The 13175-nt window shown below is 37.5% G+C and overlaps 1 protein-coding gene and 4 pseudogenes across 1 annotated transcript; 2 read left to right on the forward strand and 3 right to left on the reverse strand.

Annotated features, from left to right (window-relative positions):
* Positions 1–347: 347 nt before the first annotated feature.
* LOC120192755 lies at positions 348–2861 on the reverse strand (annotated as a pseudogene).
* A 1581-nt stretch (positions 2862–4442) lies between these two features.
* On the reverse strand, positions 4443–5004 carry LOC120192764 (annotated as a pseudogene).
* Positions 5005–5381: 377 nt separating this feature from the next.
* Positions 5382–7283, forward strand: LOC120192762 (annotated as a pseudogene).
* Positions 7284–7935: 652 nt separating this feature from the next.
* Positions 7936–11342, forward strand: LOC120192763 (Holliday junction resolvase MOC1, chloroplastic-like; the record flags this gene model as incomplete). The annotated part of the gene is made up of 6 exons (XM_039195483.1): positions 7936–8181; positions 8320–8425; positions 8517–8569; positions 9076–9207; positions 10246–10318; positions 11107–11342. Coding segments are annotated over 6 exons (738 nt in total), but the record flags the coding sequence as incomplete, so codon positions are not given.
* A 468-nt stretch (positions 11343–11810) lies between these two features.
* On the reverse strand, positions 11811–13142 carry LOC120192765 (annotated as a pseudogene).
* Positions 13143–13175: the final 33 nt, after the last annotated feature.

Consider the following 13175-nt stretch of genomic DNA (forward strand, 5'->3'; position numbering starts at 1 on the left):
TTTTTTCACAAACAAGTTACACACATCTAATTAAAACATTAGCCTAGAATTTCCTCCGATAATGTCATATTTTTCTAATATTTTTTCGTCTTATAAAATCAAAACTGAAAAGATCTATACAGTTGTAAGATATCTAAATTGTAGAATAAACAAAGTCTATAAATTATTAATAACGATTATGAAAGAAATAATAAACACGATCAATTAATCAAATTCAAATTTAATTCGATTCATTCAGTTGCAATAAAACGTAACACTTAATAAAATTAATCTTTTTCGTATAAGCTTACTACTTTTATAACAAAAAGAGAATCAATTAAAATTTAGAAATTGTCAAATCCCCATCGAACTTTTAACCGTGTCCTAAATATTATCACATCCTCTCCCATTTTTTCTCTTGATATTGATTGAGAGGTCACAAGAATTTGAATCAAGTTTTATCTTCATTCTTCAATCTCGATATCGACCTGCAACTCACGTCGCTTCTGTACTTCAGGGTTTCCTTTTCTCATCATGGTCACAAACTCATCGTAGTTGATCCTTCCGTCCTGTAAAAATATGTCAAAATCTTGTAAATTCTATGCTTTGGATTTACTTCAGAAACAAAATATATTATTTACATTGTCAGCGTCAACTTCAGAAAGGATTTCTTTTAGGTTTGCATCATCCATTCCATGTTCACGTAGAGCTTGCTCTAGTTCTTCAGTTGTGATGTATCTAAAACCATAGACGAACGTAAGATTTTATGTCGAATGAATGGATTTATAAGATTTGGGAACTAGATTTTATGTTCATTACCCGCTGTTGTCTTTATCGAAGTGTTGGAAGGCATGGTACAGATGGTCCTCCCGGTCCATTCGGTTCATCTGCATCGTCGCCGTGATGAACTCCTCGTAGTCTATGGTTCCGTTCCCGTCTGCATCGGCCTATATGTTTTTCAAAGAAAACACCATGAATTTGTCTCATGTGTCACTTTAAAGGAAAGATGAAATTGGTGTTTTGGAAATGACTTACGGCCTCCATTAGTTGTTGAACTTCATATTCAGTGAGTTTCGTTCCTTGTTTAGAAAGGCCTTGTTTCAATTCTTCGAGTGTTATGGTCCCGCTGTTGTCGGTATCCATGCCCTTGAACATCTCCTTCAACCCCATGATTTCTTCCTCTGATAAACATCCCGCAATGACCTGTACTAGATTGTTTTTTTTCCAGGAAAATTTTGTAATGTCAGTTTCTCGGAAAGTTTAATCATTGAGATGGTTAAATATGGGATTCCATTAATAGTACCCTCAAAGCAACTTTCTTGAAGTTGTTCATTGCTTTAAACTGTTTGATCCTAGAAATCACAGCATTGTCCAGAGGTGTATCAGGTGCTTCGCCATCCTCTTTGATCCATGGATGACCTGTTAGTGGCCATGGCCATATTAACCTTACAATTACATGTACTGAATTTAAAGGCACACACGACAACATTGAGCCATACTTACTTAGAACCTGCACTGCTGTTAACCTCTGTTTGGGATCCATGTTGAGCATCTTCTTCACAAGCTCCTTCGCTTGAGGTGAAATTGCAGGCCAGGATCGCTCGTGAAATCGATGTGGCCGCGTAATATCGAATTGAATATCCCGTTTTCGGATTCTATATATCAACATAATTATCTTATGAACTTCGAGCTAGAGGTGATCAATACCAGGAAATGAGAATGAGTAGTGACTTACCAGCCCAGAAGGGAGGAACACCAGATAGAAAAATATACAACATAACTCCAACACTCCATATATCTGCTTCTGGTCCATATTTCCTCTTCAAGACTTCAGGCGCAATATAATATGCACTACCAACAATTTCTTTGAATTCTTCACCTGTTCCAACTAACCGGGCTATCAAAATATAATGAAACTGAGGAAATCATCAAGGAATGAGAACAAAAGAAAGCAGATTAGGGTGGGTAAAAATAACTCAACCCGACTTGTAAAACACTGATAGACCAAAATCCGTGGCCTTGAGAGGGGAATCCTCTTCCTTGTTCAAGAGCAAGAAATTCTCAGGCTTGAGATCCCTATGGATGACCCCCATAGAATGGCAAGTATGCACAATCTGAACGACGGTCCGAAGCAACGAAGCGGCGGCACGCTCGGTGTAATGGCCTTTAGCGATGATCCTATCGAACAGTTCTCCTCCGGCGCATAGTTCCATGACCAAATGAACCGACTGCTTATCCTCGTAAGCTCCCTTGAGCTCAACGATGTTAGATTGTCCCGTCAAATGGTGCATAATCTGAACCTCCCTTCGAACATCCTCAATATCCTCCTTGCTAGCAAGCTTCCTCTTGGCGATCGTCTTGCAGGCGAATTGTTCGCCACTTACCTTATGTGTACACAGATGAGTTACCCCAAACTGTCCCCTACCCAATTCTTTGCCGATGTTGTAGATTTGTTTAATATCTTCCATAGGCCGGCCCAGGACCGTACCAATGGGTTCTGTTTCGAAGAAGGCTTGGTGGAATCATTAGTGGATGAAGTTTTAGTTGGAGCATTGGCGGGACCATTCTCATCGGCCGAACTGTTGGGATCGTTGGTGCCATTATCAGGCGTCGCTTCTCCCTGATCGGCGGTCTGCTCGCGGAGTCGCCACTAGCGCATAAATTCCCCATCGTGGAAGAGAGATAAAGAGGAGATGAAGTTGAAAAGGGGGGGGGGATGGGGAAAGAGACTTAAGCAGTGGGAGAATGGGAAATTTTGAGGTTAAATTTCTTAAGGGAGGAGGAAGAAGAAGATGGGTGAAAGAAAGTATTGACCAGCTTGGATTTTGGTGTAGAAATTGGAGGGACTGATGGGGCGAGGTTTCAGGGTTCAGCCCTGTCTAATAATTGTCCTCGAACAGGTGCCTTCCAAAACATGTTTTTTTAGACATTCTGTTTGTTTCCCTTGTATTGGAAAACCGTTTTTCCCTCTATGTTGGGGACTTCCATATATAAAACACCAACAACATCATATGCATTAGTATCAACTTTCATAAAAAAGGGGGTAAATTACACATCTAGTATAAAAACTATAAGTCTTGATTTATTTTAGTACTTAAATTTCAATTTTTTCAAAATCATTTATGAAGTTTAGTTTTTGTTTCATTTTAGTACACTGTCATTAAAAACTTTAGTTTTTGCTCCATTTTAGTACCCGTTTAAAATTTATCGTTAAATTTTGAAAAAATTGAAAGTTTAGGTACTAGAACGGACTAAAATTTATAGTTTAGGTACTAAATACGTTAAATTTTTAATAGGGGTAGTAAAATGAAACAAAAACTAAACATTAGGTATGACTTTGAAAAAAATTGAAAGTTTAAGTATTAAAATGGATCAAAACTGATAATTAAGTACTAAATGCGTAGTTTACCCTAAAAAATTTATTTAATTTTTGTTCCCATGGTTAAAATGAATGAAAGGGAGGAAATGAAATTTAGCATTTCTTATTTGGTTAAACATTAGAAAGAAAAAGGAATGGGTTGTTTAAATTATTTTTCAATTATGTTATTTAGGAAAATAACATATAGCAATAAAATAAAATTAAAAATATTTTAAAAACAATACAAATATTCGTGTTTGCACGGCGTGTATTGTCAATAAGTTAAGAAACACTAATACTACCTTATAATTCCCATACTATAAAAAATATGATAAAGTACACAAATAGTCCCATGACTATAGGATACTACTTTATTAAGTCATTCGACTATTAAAAGTTACAAAATGATCCTTCGACTATAGAGTGTTGCTTTGTTGAGTCCCTCGACTATTAAAAGTTACAAAATGGTCACCCGACTATTCATACGTTCCAAACTTGTCCTTTTTTTTGTTAAAAAAATCAGTATTCTGAGCTGAACGTTAACTTGTTGATCGTGATATGATAAAGTTTAATCCTAGAATCACAAACGACTATCATATCCCAGACATCATGTTAACGTTCAGCTGAGACAACCGATAATTTTTTAACGAAAAATGACGAGTTTTGGATATAATGAATAGTTGGGTGACCATTTTTTAACTTTTAATAGTCGATGGACTCAACAAAATAACACTCTATAGTCAGAGGATCATTTTATAACTTTCTATAGTCCAAAGACTTAATAAAGTGGTACCCTTTAGTCAGGGGACCATTTGTGTACTTTACCCAAAACAATAGTACATAAAACGTAACATTCCGTTTGATTTTAAATCCTTCTATTAATTTATAGAATCATTAAATATTTAAAAATATATTAGTAACTTATAGTCAAACAGTTATTAAATGAAACACCACTGCTTTGTATCTGCAACCAAATCATTTTCATCAATTATTTTGTCCTGTTTTAGAGATACATTCAAGGAAGAAAATACGTAACAATCAATGGATTCCAATCCTTGTTTAACACAATTATACCCAGACACATGCTAAAAGCTGGTGTCTTTAATTAAGCATAAGCATCTGAATTCTGAAGAAGATAGGCTTCCACAACTTTATGCGTAGCCAAGGCCTTTTCTTTGCCGCCGTCAACTTCCTCTTTACTTAGCTCGAACTCACCCTTGGTGTAGTAAGTGCTTGTCATCTTGTTTTTGCTCCCACCATCTGCTGTGCTCTCAAATTTAAACTCACATGTGATTTTTTCAAGCTTCTCCATTAGTCCATCACCTTCAATCAAGCTAATACTTGAATGAAAAATTCTTGTCGTCGAGCTCATCCAACCGATTCTTGATGTATTTGACTTTGCTACCTGCATAATTATACTTGATCAGTGTATATATAGACATTGGGTAGCAAGTTTAGTAGTTTATTTCGCCTTCAGCAAAGTTGATATGCCTGATGCTGCCGGCTCCTCCGTCACCGGTAATTTTCGATGCTTTTAATATCCAATGGCATGAGTTTTGAGATGAGATTGCGTGAATCCACAATCAAGGCTTTGAATAGCCTGGCTGGAGGGATTGTGGAGCTGTACTCATCACTGTAACTGGTGACACCCATTGTGTGTATCAGAAAAATGGAGATGGTTAAGGCGTTGTTTGGCTCAGTTTTGTGAAAATTGTAGAGGTGCAGGGTTGTTTATATAGGTTGAAGTTCAATGATGCTCTGCCTTGAAATTGTTTTCTGTTTTCTTTAAGGTGGAGTTTCCAAGGACATGACATTATGAATGAACCAAGGCATCTAGAAATTATATGTTATTACAAATGCAAAAAACAAAATTATGGATATCTGTTTGCTTATACATTCAATTGCTACAAATGCCAATTGCTGAAATGCTGAATCAATGATCCAAAAACAATTATACTAATGATATATGCTGTCTGCTAAGGAGTTCTTTGTTTGTTTGTTTTGGTTATTTTACCACAATCCTTGCCAAAATGACCCCCAAAAAGATGTCTTTCATTTCAAAAGTTGATAACTTTGAGGAGGTTGAAGAAAGTGCCATGTCAGTTTTGGAGCTACCAGATTTGGTCTTGGAATGCATTCTTGAGAGGTTGCTGCTCTTTGTAGCATGGCTGGTGTTTGCAGTTCTTTAAGAAGTAGGTGTGTTAAAGACCATTTCTGGGAAAAGCACATGAGAAAGAAGTGGGGTAGAATTATTGGTCCTGCTGCTTATAGAGAGTGGAAATGACATATTGCTTCAAGAACAAGAAAGGATTCAAGTAACTTGAAACAGGGGAAACCAAAAGGTTTGATGAGGATTCAATCAAAGGTTGATGACAGTAGTAAGCAGTGTTCATTGCCAGGTGATTCGATTATGTCCTGGTTTCTTGCTCTTGAAACCTGCAGATTCTGGTTCCCTGCTCAGGTCTATAACCGTGAGGTATTGTTTATGACTCTCCAACTATGCCAAACCAATTTAACCAGTCTATTCCCTGCTGCTTTTTCTAATTTTATTTCGATTCTAAATGCCGTGCCTTTATGTAAAATGGCCATGTTGGGTTCATGTTGTCATGTTATGATGCCGAACTTAGTTATGATCCCCGTACCGACACTTTCCAAGCCAGGTAATCATTGGAGATCAACATAATTATTTTCTATAGAGAATCAAATTAGGCCTGATACTTGGAAACTAATCTTAGATCGGTTTGATATTTAGGTACCTTCCGCATGGAATGAGGGCTGTGACCATAGAAAACAATGTGCCATGGGAAAGGCTCCAAGCAGGCGAGCACTGCCTTTCGACACTTCTCCACACGATCTTCATATTTCTGATTGTTTGAATGAGCTACGCCCTGGAGATAACATTGAGATTCAATGGAGAAGAAACAAAGAATTCCCTTATGGTTAGTTCTTCATTATAATAACAATTCTTACCATACATCTTATGCAGTTAGTATGCCACCAAATTCTTTTAAAGAATACATAATCATTTTATAATGATTTTATAGCTGATACGGTTGCCGTATAAGTTGCAGGTTGGTGGTACGGTGTAGTTGGTCACTTAAATCATGTGATGGGGAACAAAAACTGTTGCCGATGCCATAATAGTGGTAAGTTTATCTCATCTTTTATTCTTTCAAATGATACTCTATTATCATAGCTGACACCGAGTTAGGGCAGGTCGTGTTCACGAATCTTATTTTCTCTGCAATACATGGTTCACGACTTGTGCTGTTGTGTTGGTCCCGAAAGGCGGATCGCTTTCGTTAGCTCGTAATTTCAACCAGCATGTTGATAACCTCTATATCAGCAGAGTATTTATGGCCAACCACACTGGAAGAACCCAATGTCTCCTATGGACCCTGTGTGTTTTGCTTATTTTGAATCTTTCCGCTATGTGGGGCTACATTGATTGTTCTACACTTGTGTATTTTTCATTCATTTTTCTGTCCCTTTTCAACTTACAATAGCACTAGTTTCCCATCCTTTCTCCATCAAAATAAAGATGAAGGGAAAGGGGTCTCTTTTGGTGATCATTTTCAACTTGGAAAAAGCTGAGAGCAATAAGAAGATAAATATACTTTAAGCAAACAAGAATTGCCCGGTGCATATCGGTGCACCCGTCGGGTGTTCGGTTTCGGGCTCAGCAAAACACACTTTCATCCATTGTTCAAGAGTGCATTGTAGTTATTGATGTTTGAATCGTTGTCTGGTTTCAAACATCTTGGTGGTGATAACAGACACCGCGGTGTTGGAGTTCAATCAGTACACCCCGGCTCAAGGTGGAGGTTCACGCCAGTCCATCGGAACGAACATCGAGGCAGATGGATTTTATGGAGGAATCAGAAAAATTGGCAACGAGGAGATTCCGACATGGCAACGCCTTTGGCCATCAGAGATCCTGGAATAGCCTGCCTTTTGCTTAGATATGCTTACTAAAAATGTCACCATCGTTTCTTCTATACAAGAAATACCTGGGCAAAATTGATCAAGTTGTTGCTGTATAAATGAAGTTCATGGAAATCGAAGATCCACTCAACGTCAAAGTTGCATGAATGAGCTTGTAGAGCTCTGAAATCGTAAATTTTATTGAACAAAAACCAAAATTAATAATTGATAGTAAACCTAGGGTTCATGCATACGAAATTCAAGTAAGTAGGATATTAAAACCAAGGCCAGAGGCCAAAATTGTAAAAGAAAAACAATTAGGTGGTCAAATTGTAGTTTAAAACCAAGGCCAGAGGTCAAATTACCGCTTAAAGCCAATATCAGGGTTCAAATTGTATATTAAAACCAAACCAGGGGCCAAAAGTTATATTACCCCAGGAAGAAAACCCCCAAGCAGTGGACTGAATTTTGACATTAGAAGACGTTGGATAAGCATATAGAATAGCCCCTGGCGTAAAAAAAATTTCCTGGGTTGAAGCTGAAGCTGAAGCAAAAGCAGAATCAGAATGGCAATGAATTGAAAGACATATATATATATATATATATATATCCATGGAAATTCAGCTTCTTCCTCAGACTCATCGCATGAACTCACTCACTTTCAAGCTTAATAAACCCTTCTTTTCTCTTCCTCTTCCAGATTTGTACCCTTCACTTCATCTTCATCTTCAACGACAGGGAACAACCTCAAGCTCTCTGCTGCTCCTCTCAAGGCGGATTGGTTGGACTCTTTGTCTTGCCCTCCCGCCGAAGACCCTACCCCGACCAATGCGGATTCTACTTGGGTCATTGGTATTGATCCTGACCTCTCCGGGGCCTTGGCCCTCGTGAAAACCGATTCCTCTGGTTGCTCCGCTCAGGTAAACATTTTCTTCTCTTATTTAAGTTATTGCTAAAATAAAATTCAAGTATCAGTTACTATAATTGAGTAATGAGAATCCTGTAACGGGGTTTAAGTTGGACATGGGTTTTCTTATGTTTAGTTGTTCGATATTTAGATATTTGATTCGCCGTACTTGCCTGTTCAAGTTGGAAACAGAGTTCGAAAACGTTTAGATGCCAGGTCAATCGTTCACTTGGTTAAAAGTTTAGAGGCTCCTACTGGTATTCCTCTCTCTGTATCTTTCTCTTTGTGTTGAGATATTGCTTTCATCTCCTGTTTATCTTATTTGTGCATTGGTTGACCTTGCCTTAGGCACTGTTGCATATATAGAGCAATCTATCCCCTTTCCTAAAGATGGGAAACAGGTTAGCATTTGTCACCACACAATTGAATTCTGTTGAACCATTTCAATCATTGATTATATGCATCGTTTTCGTGTCATCATCATCACTGCCATTATTTGTCTCTCTTTGTTGCTACTCTAATCTGTTATTCCATGTTTTTATATTGGCGCAATCTATTTCTGATCTATACATTCGGTGTTTCCTCTTGCAAATTATGTTGCCTTAAATGTTTTTCTGAGTTATTTTGCATTTGGTACTTATATTATAGCCATGAACTGCAAAAAGGACAGGCTGCTCTTTCCCATCCCGAAAAATCCGGCCTTCCATTCCTGAAGTCTGAATCTGAGACCTTCAAGTGGAAATCTCAACTTCTAATAACTATTTGGGGTCCCTTTAGGGACTTTCTTTAGCTTATTTCCTTCTGTGTTCTTATGCACTCACACTCGTCAGTTTGAAAAGAAATGTTTGATGATCCAAGGTTTTAATAGTTCTTGCTGATATTGTTATTTTCTTATTTATCAATTTAGGGTTGGTGGAGTGGAGGATTTGGGTATGGATTATGGATCGGGATACTAGTTGCCTCAGGGTTTTCTGTAGTTCCAGTATCATCGTTGTTGTGGAAGAAAGAGTTTGAACTCACTGGAGCTGGCTCTACAAAGGTTAGTATAGTAGTGTTATTGTCTAATCACTGATTCATGCCTGTTGACCAAATACTATTCGATAAAAATGAGGTAAATATAGTTCATTTATGCATGCATAAAATTGAAGAAACTTGTGGATAATAGAGCTATGGAAAGGAAAAGAAAGAGCTGTTATGCCTGTGTATGGACCAATATTGGTAGATGAATGCAAAAGAAATCAGCTGAGCCATTCTTCTTAACTTGCAGTGTATTGCCCTTGAATTGAAATGCCAAGCAGATTGCATTTTCAGCCATTTAGTCCCTTCTTGTTCTCTTTCTCTTTTTCTTTTTCTTCAGTGGGATGAGTGAAATGGTCAGTGGAGCAGTTTCTCGGTTTCGGAATTTGCAACTGAAACAGTAGATGACTTACTGATGATTGTATATCATACTTGTAAGTTATAGCATCACTCTATACCCATAGTCATACGTACATTTAGATTTTAATAACAAGTAATTTATATAGCAAAGCCAATTGGATTGATATTGTAAGTGAATTTAATCTGAAACTTTTCACTAACTTAACTTATTGAAAGGTAGAAGAAACTCTGTTATTGCAATTCAATTACGAATTTTGCTTAGCAGTAAGAGTACACAAAACCAGGTAAGTTGTCAATTTGAGGCCCATCACATGACAGCCATGCTCTTAAGCGATAACCTTTGAATTAATGATGAAAAGGAATAGAAGAATCACATTATTTTACATAAATCTTTTATATTTGTAACGAATCCAATTTTTTCAAGAAGTTTCAAGCAGTATGGTGTCCTCCCCTTTAATTGGTAAGATGGAGATTCATTGCATCTTGACTGTCACATGTGCTTATGGCACCAGAAGCTGTAGCTCTGGGTCTAAGTAAATAAGCAAAGCTTTTGAACTTTTTCATTCTGTAAGTATCAGTCTCAACCACTGCATGCAGGAATCATCTTAACTTTCAAAGCGATCCTTTAAGACATTGTGATGCCTCACAGCCTGAGTTATGATTTTTGTAAGTATTTATTATCCATTCTGGTTTTTGACAGGATGATAGTCGGAGAGTTGCATCAACTTTATTTCCCTCATTGAGTGATATGTTGAAAAGGAAAAAGGATCATGGTAGGTGTTCTGGTTTCCAAAGATCTTCTAAATCTCTATTCGTTATTGTTATTTCTTAATACTTAACTGTAAAGAATCACCGTTTGCATTCCACTAAGTTTCCTGTCAGCTGCTTTATGATGGAAACAGTTACGGTCCATATTCATAATTTTCTTTCCCCCTTTATTTCCAAATAGCCATTAATCTCATTTGTTATTAGGAAATTGCTTATAAGCTCTTAATAGTTAAAGCTATGTGACTCTCTCTGTTCTCTGCCTTGTTCGCGATCACATGCTGGAATAAACCTGTCACTTATTGACTTGTTGGTTGATGCTACTAAGAAAACCCTTTGTGCCTATGCTATCTTTGAACCTTGACAAATAATCATGTTGATCTGTGAACCAGCGTATTTTCTTTTACGCCTATGCTAATTGTGGAGATGAAAAAGTTAGTTAGTGCAGTTACTTTCTCATCCTCATAGACCTTAGAATCTGGTGACTGACCATTCCCAGTGTTTTACATCTGAAAGAATACAGCCTGTAGAAGAAACTAAAACTGATAGCCATATATATATGTTGCCACCAAACATCTTTCTTGTACATTAATTGAGCATCTTGGATCACATGCTCCTCATTATTTGCTACTCATAGTAAATGATCTTTCCGGTTGTAAATTGAGTTTTGTCCTGAGATTGGAAGATAAAGTTTGATTTAAGCAAGGCCTTGTATCGTGTTTATGTAGCTTCTCTTACTGACATTTTCTAACTTGATTATTCTCATCGGGTTCTGTATTCTTTTGAGCTTTTTAAGGAAGGGCTGAGGCTCTGCTTATTGCTGCATATGGAAAAGGCCTGAGAATGAAGGTAGACCCATCACTTGTTTTGGAAAGCTCAGTTCATACAGGTTCCGAACTTCCCATAATTATTATCATCTTTTAACTAGTAACCATCGTCTTAAGGCTGATTTGAATGGCGAACGGTATGAAAATAGGAAATTGTAGACGCCGAGTGGATATTGAATTTGGAAAGCATAGTGAGAAACAGTAAGCTTTCTTGATTGGTGCGGAATTGTTGATATCCATTATTTCTGTGATATGTTGTAATCTTTGGCTTTTAGACAATTAGCATTAGTTCTTGGCATTGTTTCATTCCCCATCCTTATGATACCAGTAATCCCTGTTGCTGGATCGTGATTTTAATGCTAAACGTAGTTCGCATGGCCTCTAAATTTCTTGGTTAGGGTCCATGTGTTCTCAATGCTATTTACAAGTCCAATTTGAAGTAGGAAATATTTCATTAGACATTCTGTTAAAATATAGACACGAACATTTTATTAAAATATAAGTAAAATATGACATTATCCAAAATGAATTTTGATAATATATGTAGATGGCCACGTGGTTCCTAGTGATTGGCTATGAATCGCCCCCAGACGGCAAGATTTAAAAAACAACATATTTATTTGTCTACCTAAGATCAGAAAACAAAAACCTTGGTAGAGTAAGAGCTTCATCTTCAACTTCGGTCTGCCCCTAATAATGTGAGAATAAAGTCCTTGTAGTCCCCAGAACAGTCTCTTCCAACCGCTTCATCAAGTGACACATTGTTTCTCTTCAGATAAAGTTCATTTATCTCCTTCAATTCCTTCTCCAAGCGGGTGACGATCTCCCGACTCAGAACGTCTTCATCCGTGCCGGCCGTGTTAATGGCCGCTCGCAACACCTGCATCACAGTACGCATTAAACACCTGCATATTACGTGCTGTACATGTCTGTAATTACAGTTAAATTCGATGCCCTACCTTTGCAAAGTGCTTTTGAGGGTCTTGAATGCAACGGATTACAGCATGCTGCGTAGAGAAATAGTCACCGCCCAGGAAAGCCTTTAAAAATGCGAAAATGGAACCAAGCCGATCGATCAATGCATAATATAGCTTACAGTTTGGGGTTAAAACAACAGATAAAGCCTGTAATCTTTGCGGATTTTGATCAGGGTATTGTACCTTTGTGATGAAACGACCATAGATGTCTTTGTAGACGTTGAATGTTGCATTGAGTTGTGCTTGACTCCTTGTACTCACGATTCGGATCACTTCCTCTTGGTGGAATCCCGTTCCATGGATTCATGATTGAGAATGGTGGCCTCAGAATGTGCCATGTCTCATCGTACTCATCCCCATCGTATCTGTATGCACTAATTATTCCCACTAGAAGCTGCAATATGACAACACAGAATCGAATTCGACATAGTATCCGTTACATGATTACGAAAATACGAGTTCAAATATCACAGTTAACTTAAAACGTACTTTCCGGCGGTGCAAGAAGCGAGTCTTCTTCAAGGGAGCGCTTGTATCGAAACTTATAAGCACGTTTCACTGCCAGGAGATCTTAAGGGGATCTGATACATGTAATTTCGATAAGTGCTCTATAATCAACAACACTCTTCGGCAAAGCTTCATTGGCTAAAACAACATCTTGATCTGCAGGATCCAGAGTCCATAGACTTATAGCTCTCTGTATCCAGAAAAAAAATGGCATTAAAAAATGCATCGTTTCGAATCGTAAAAGTTAGTTTTCGGAAACAAAACGTGAACCTCGAAGTCTCCGGAGAGCTCGCATTTGAGCTGCTGGAGGAGATCTTGATGATAAATCTCTTGGAAAGCTAGTCTAACAAGCCTATTTTTTTGTGCCTACAACCCTATTTTTCCCTTTCCTTTTGTTTATTTTATAGCATTTTACTATTATTTTTGTAGCCTATAAAGCAAGATAATTACGACATAGACTCAATTTTTGTTATATGAATAAAAATTTAGTCGAAATTAGTTCTGAACAAAACCCGTGCCATCTTAGATCTATCCTGCAATCTTTAAGGTTGTAG

The sequence above is a fragment of the Hibiscus syriacus genome, unplaced genomic scaffold (genome assembly GCF_006381635.1).
Source record: "Hibiscus syriacus cultivar Baekdansim isolate YM2019G1 unplaced genomic scaffold, ASM638163v2 tig00116979_pilon, whole genome shotgun sequence".
NCBI classification, from domain to species: Eukaryota; Viridiplantae; Streptophyta; class Magnoliopsida; order Malvales; family Malvaceae; genus Hibiscus; species Hibiscus syriacus.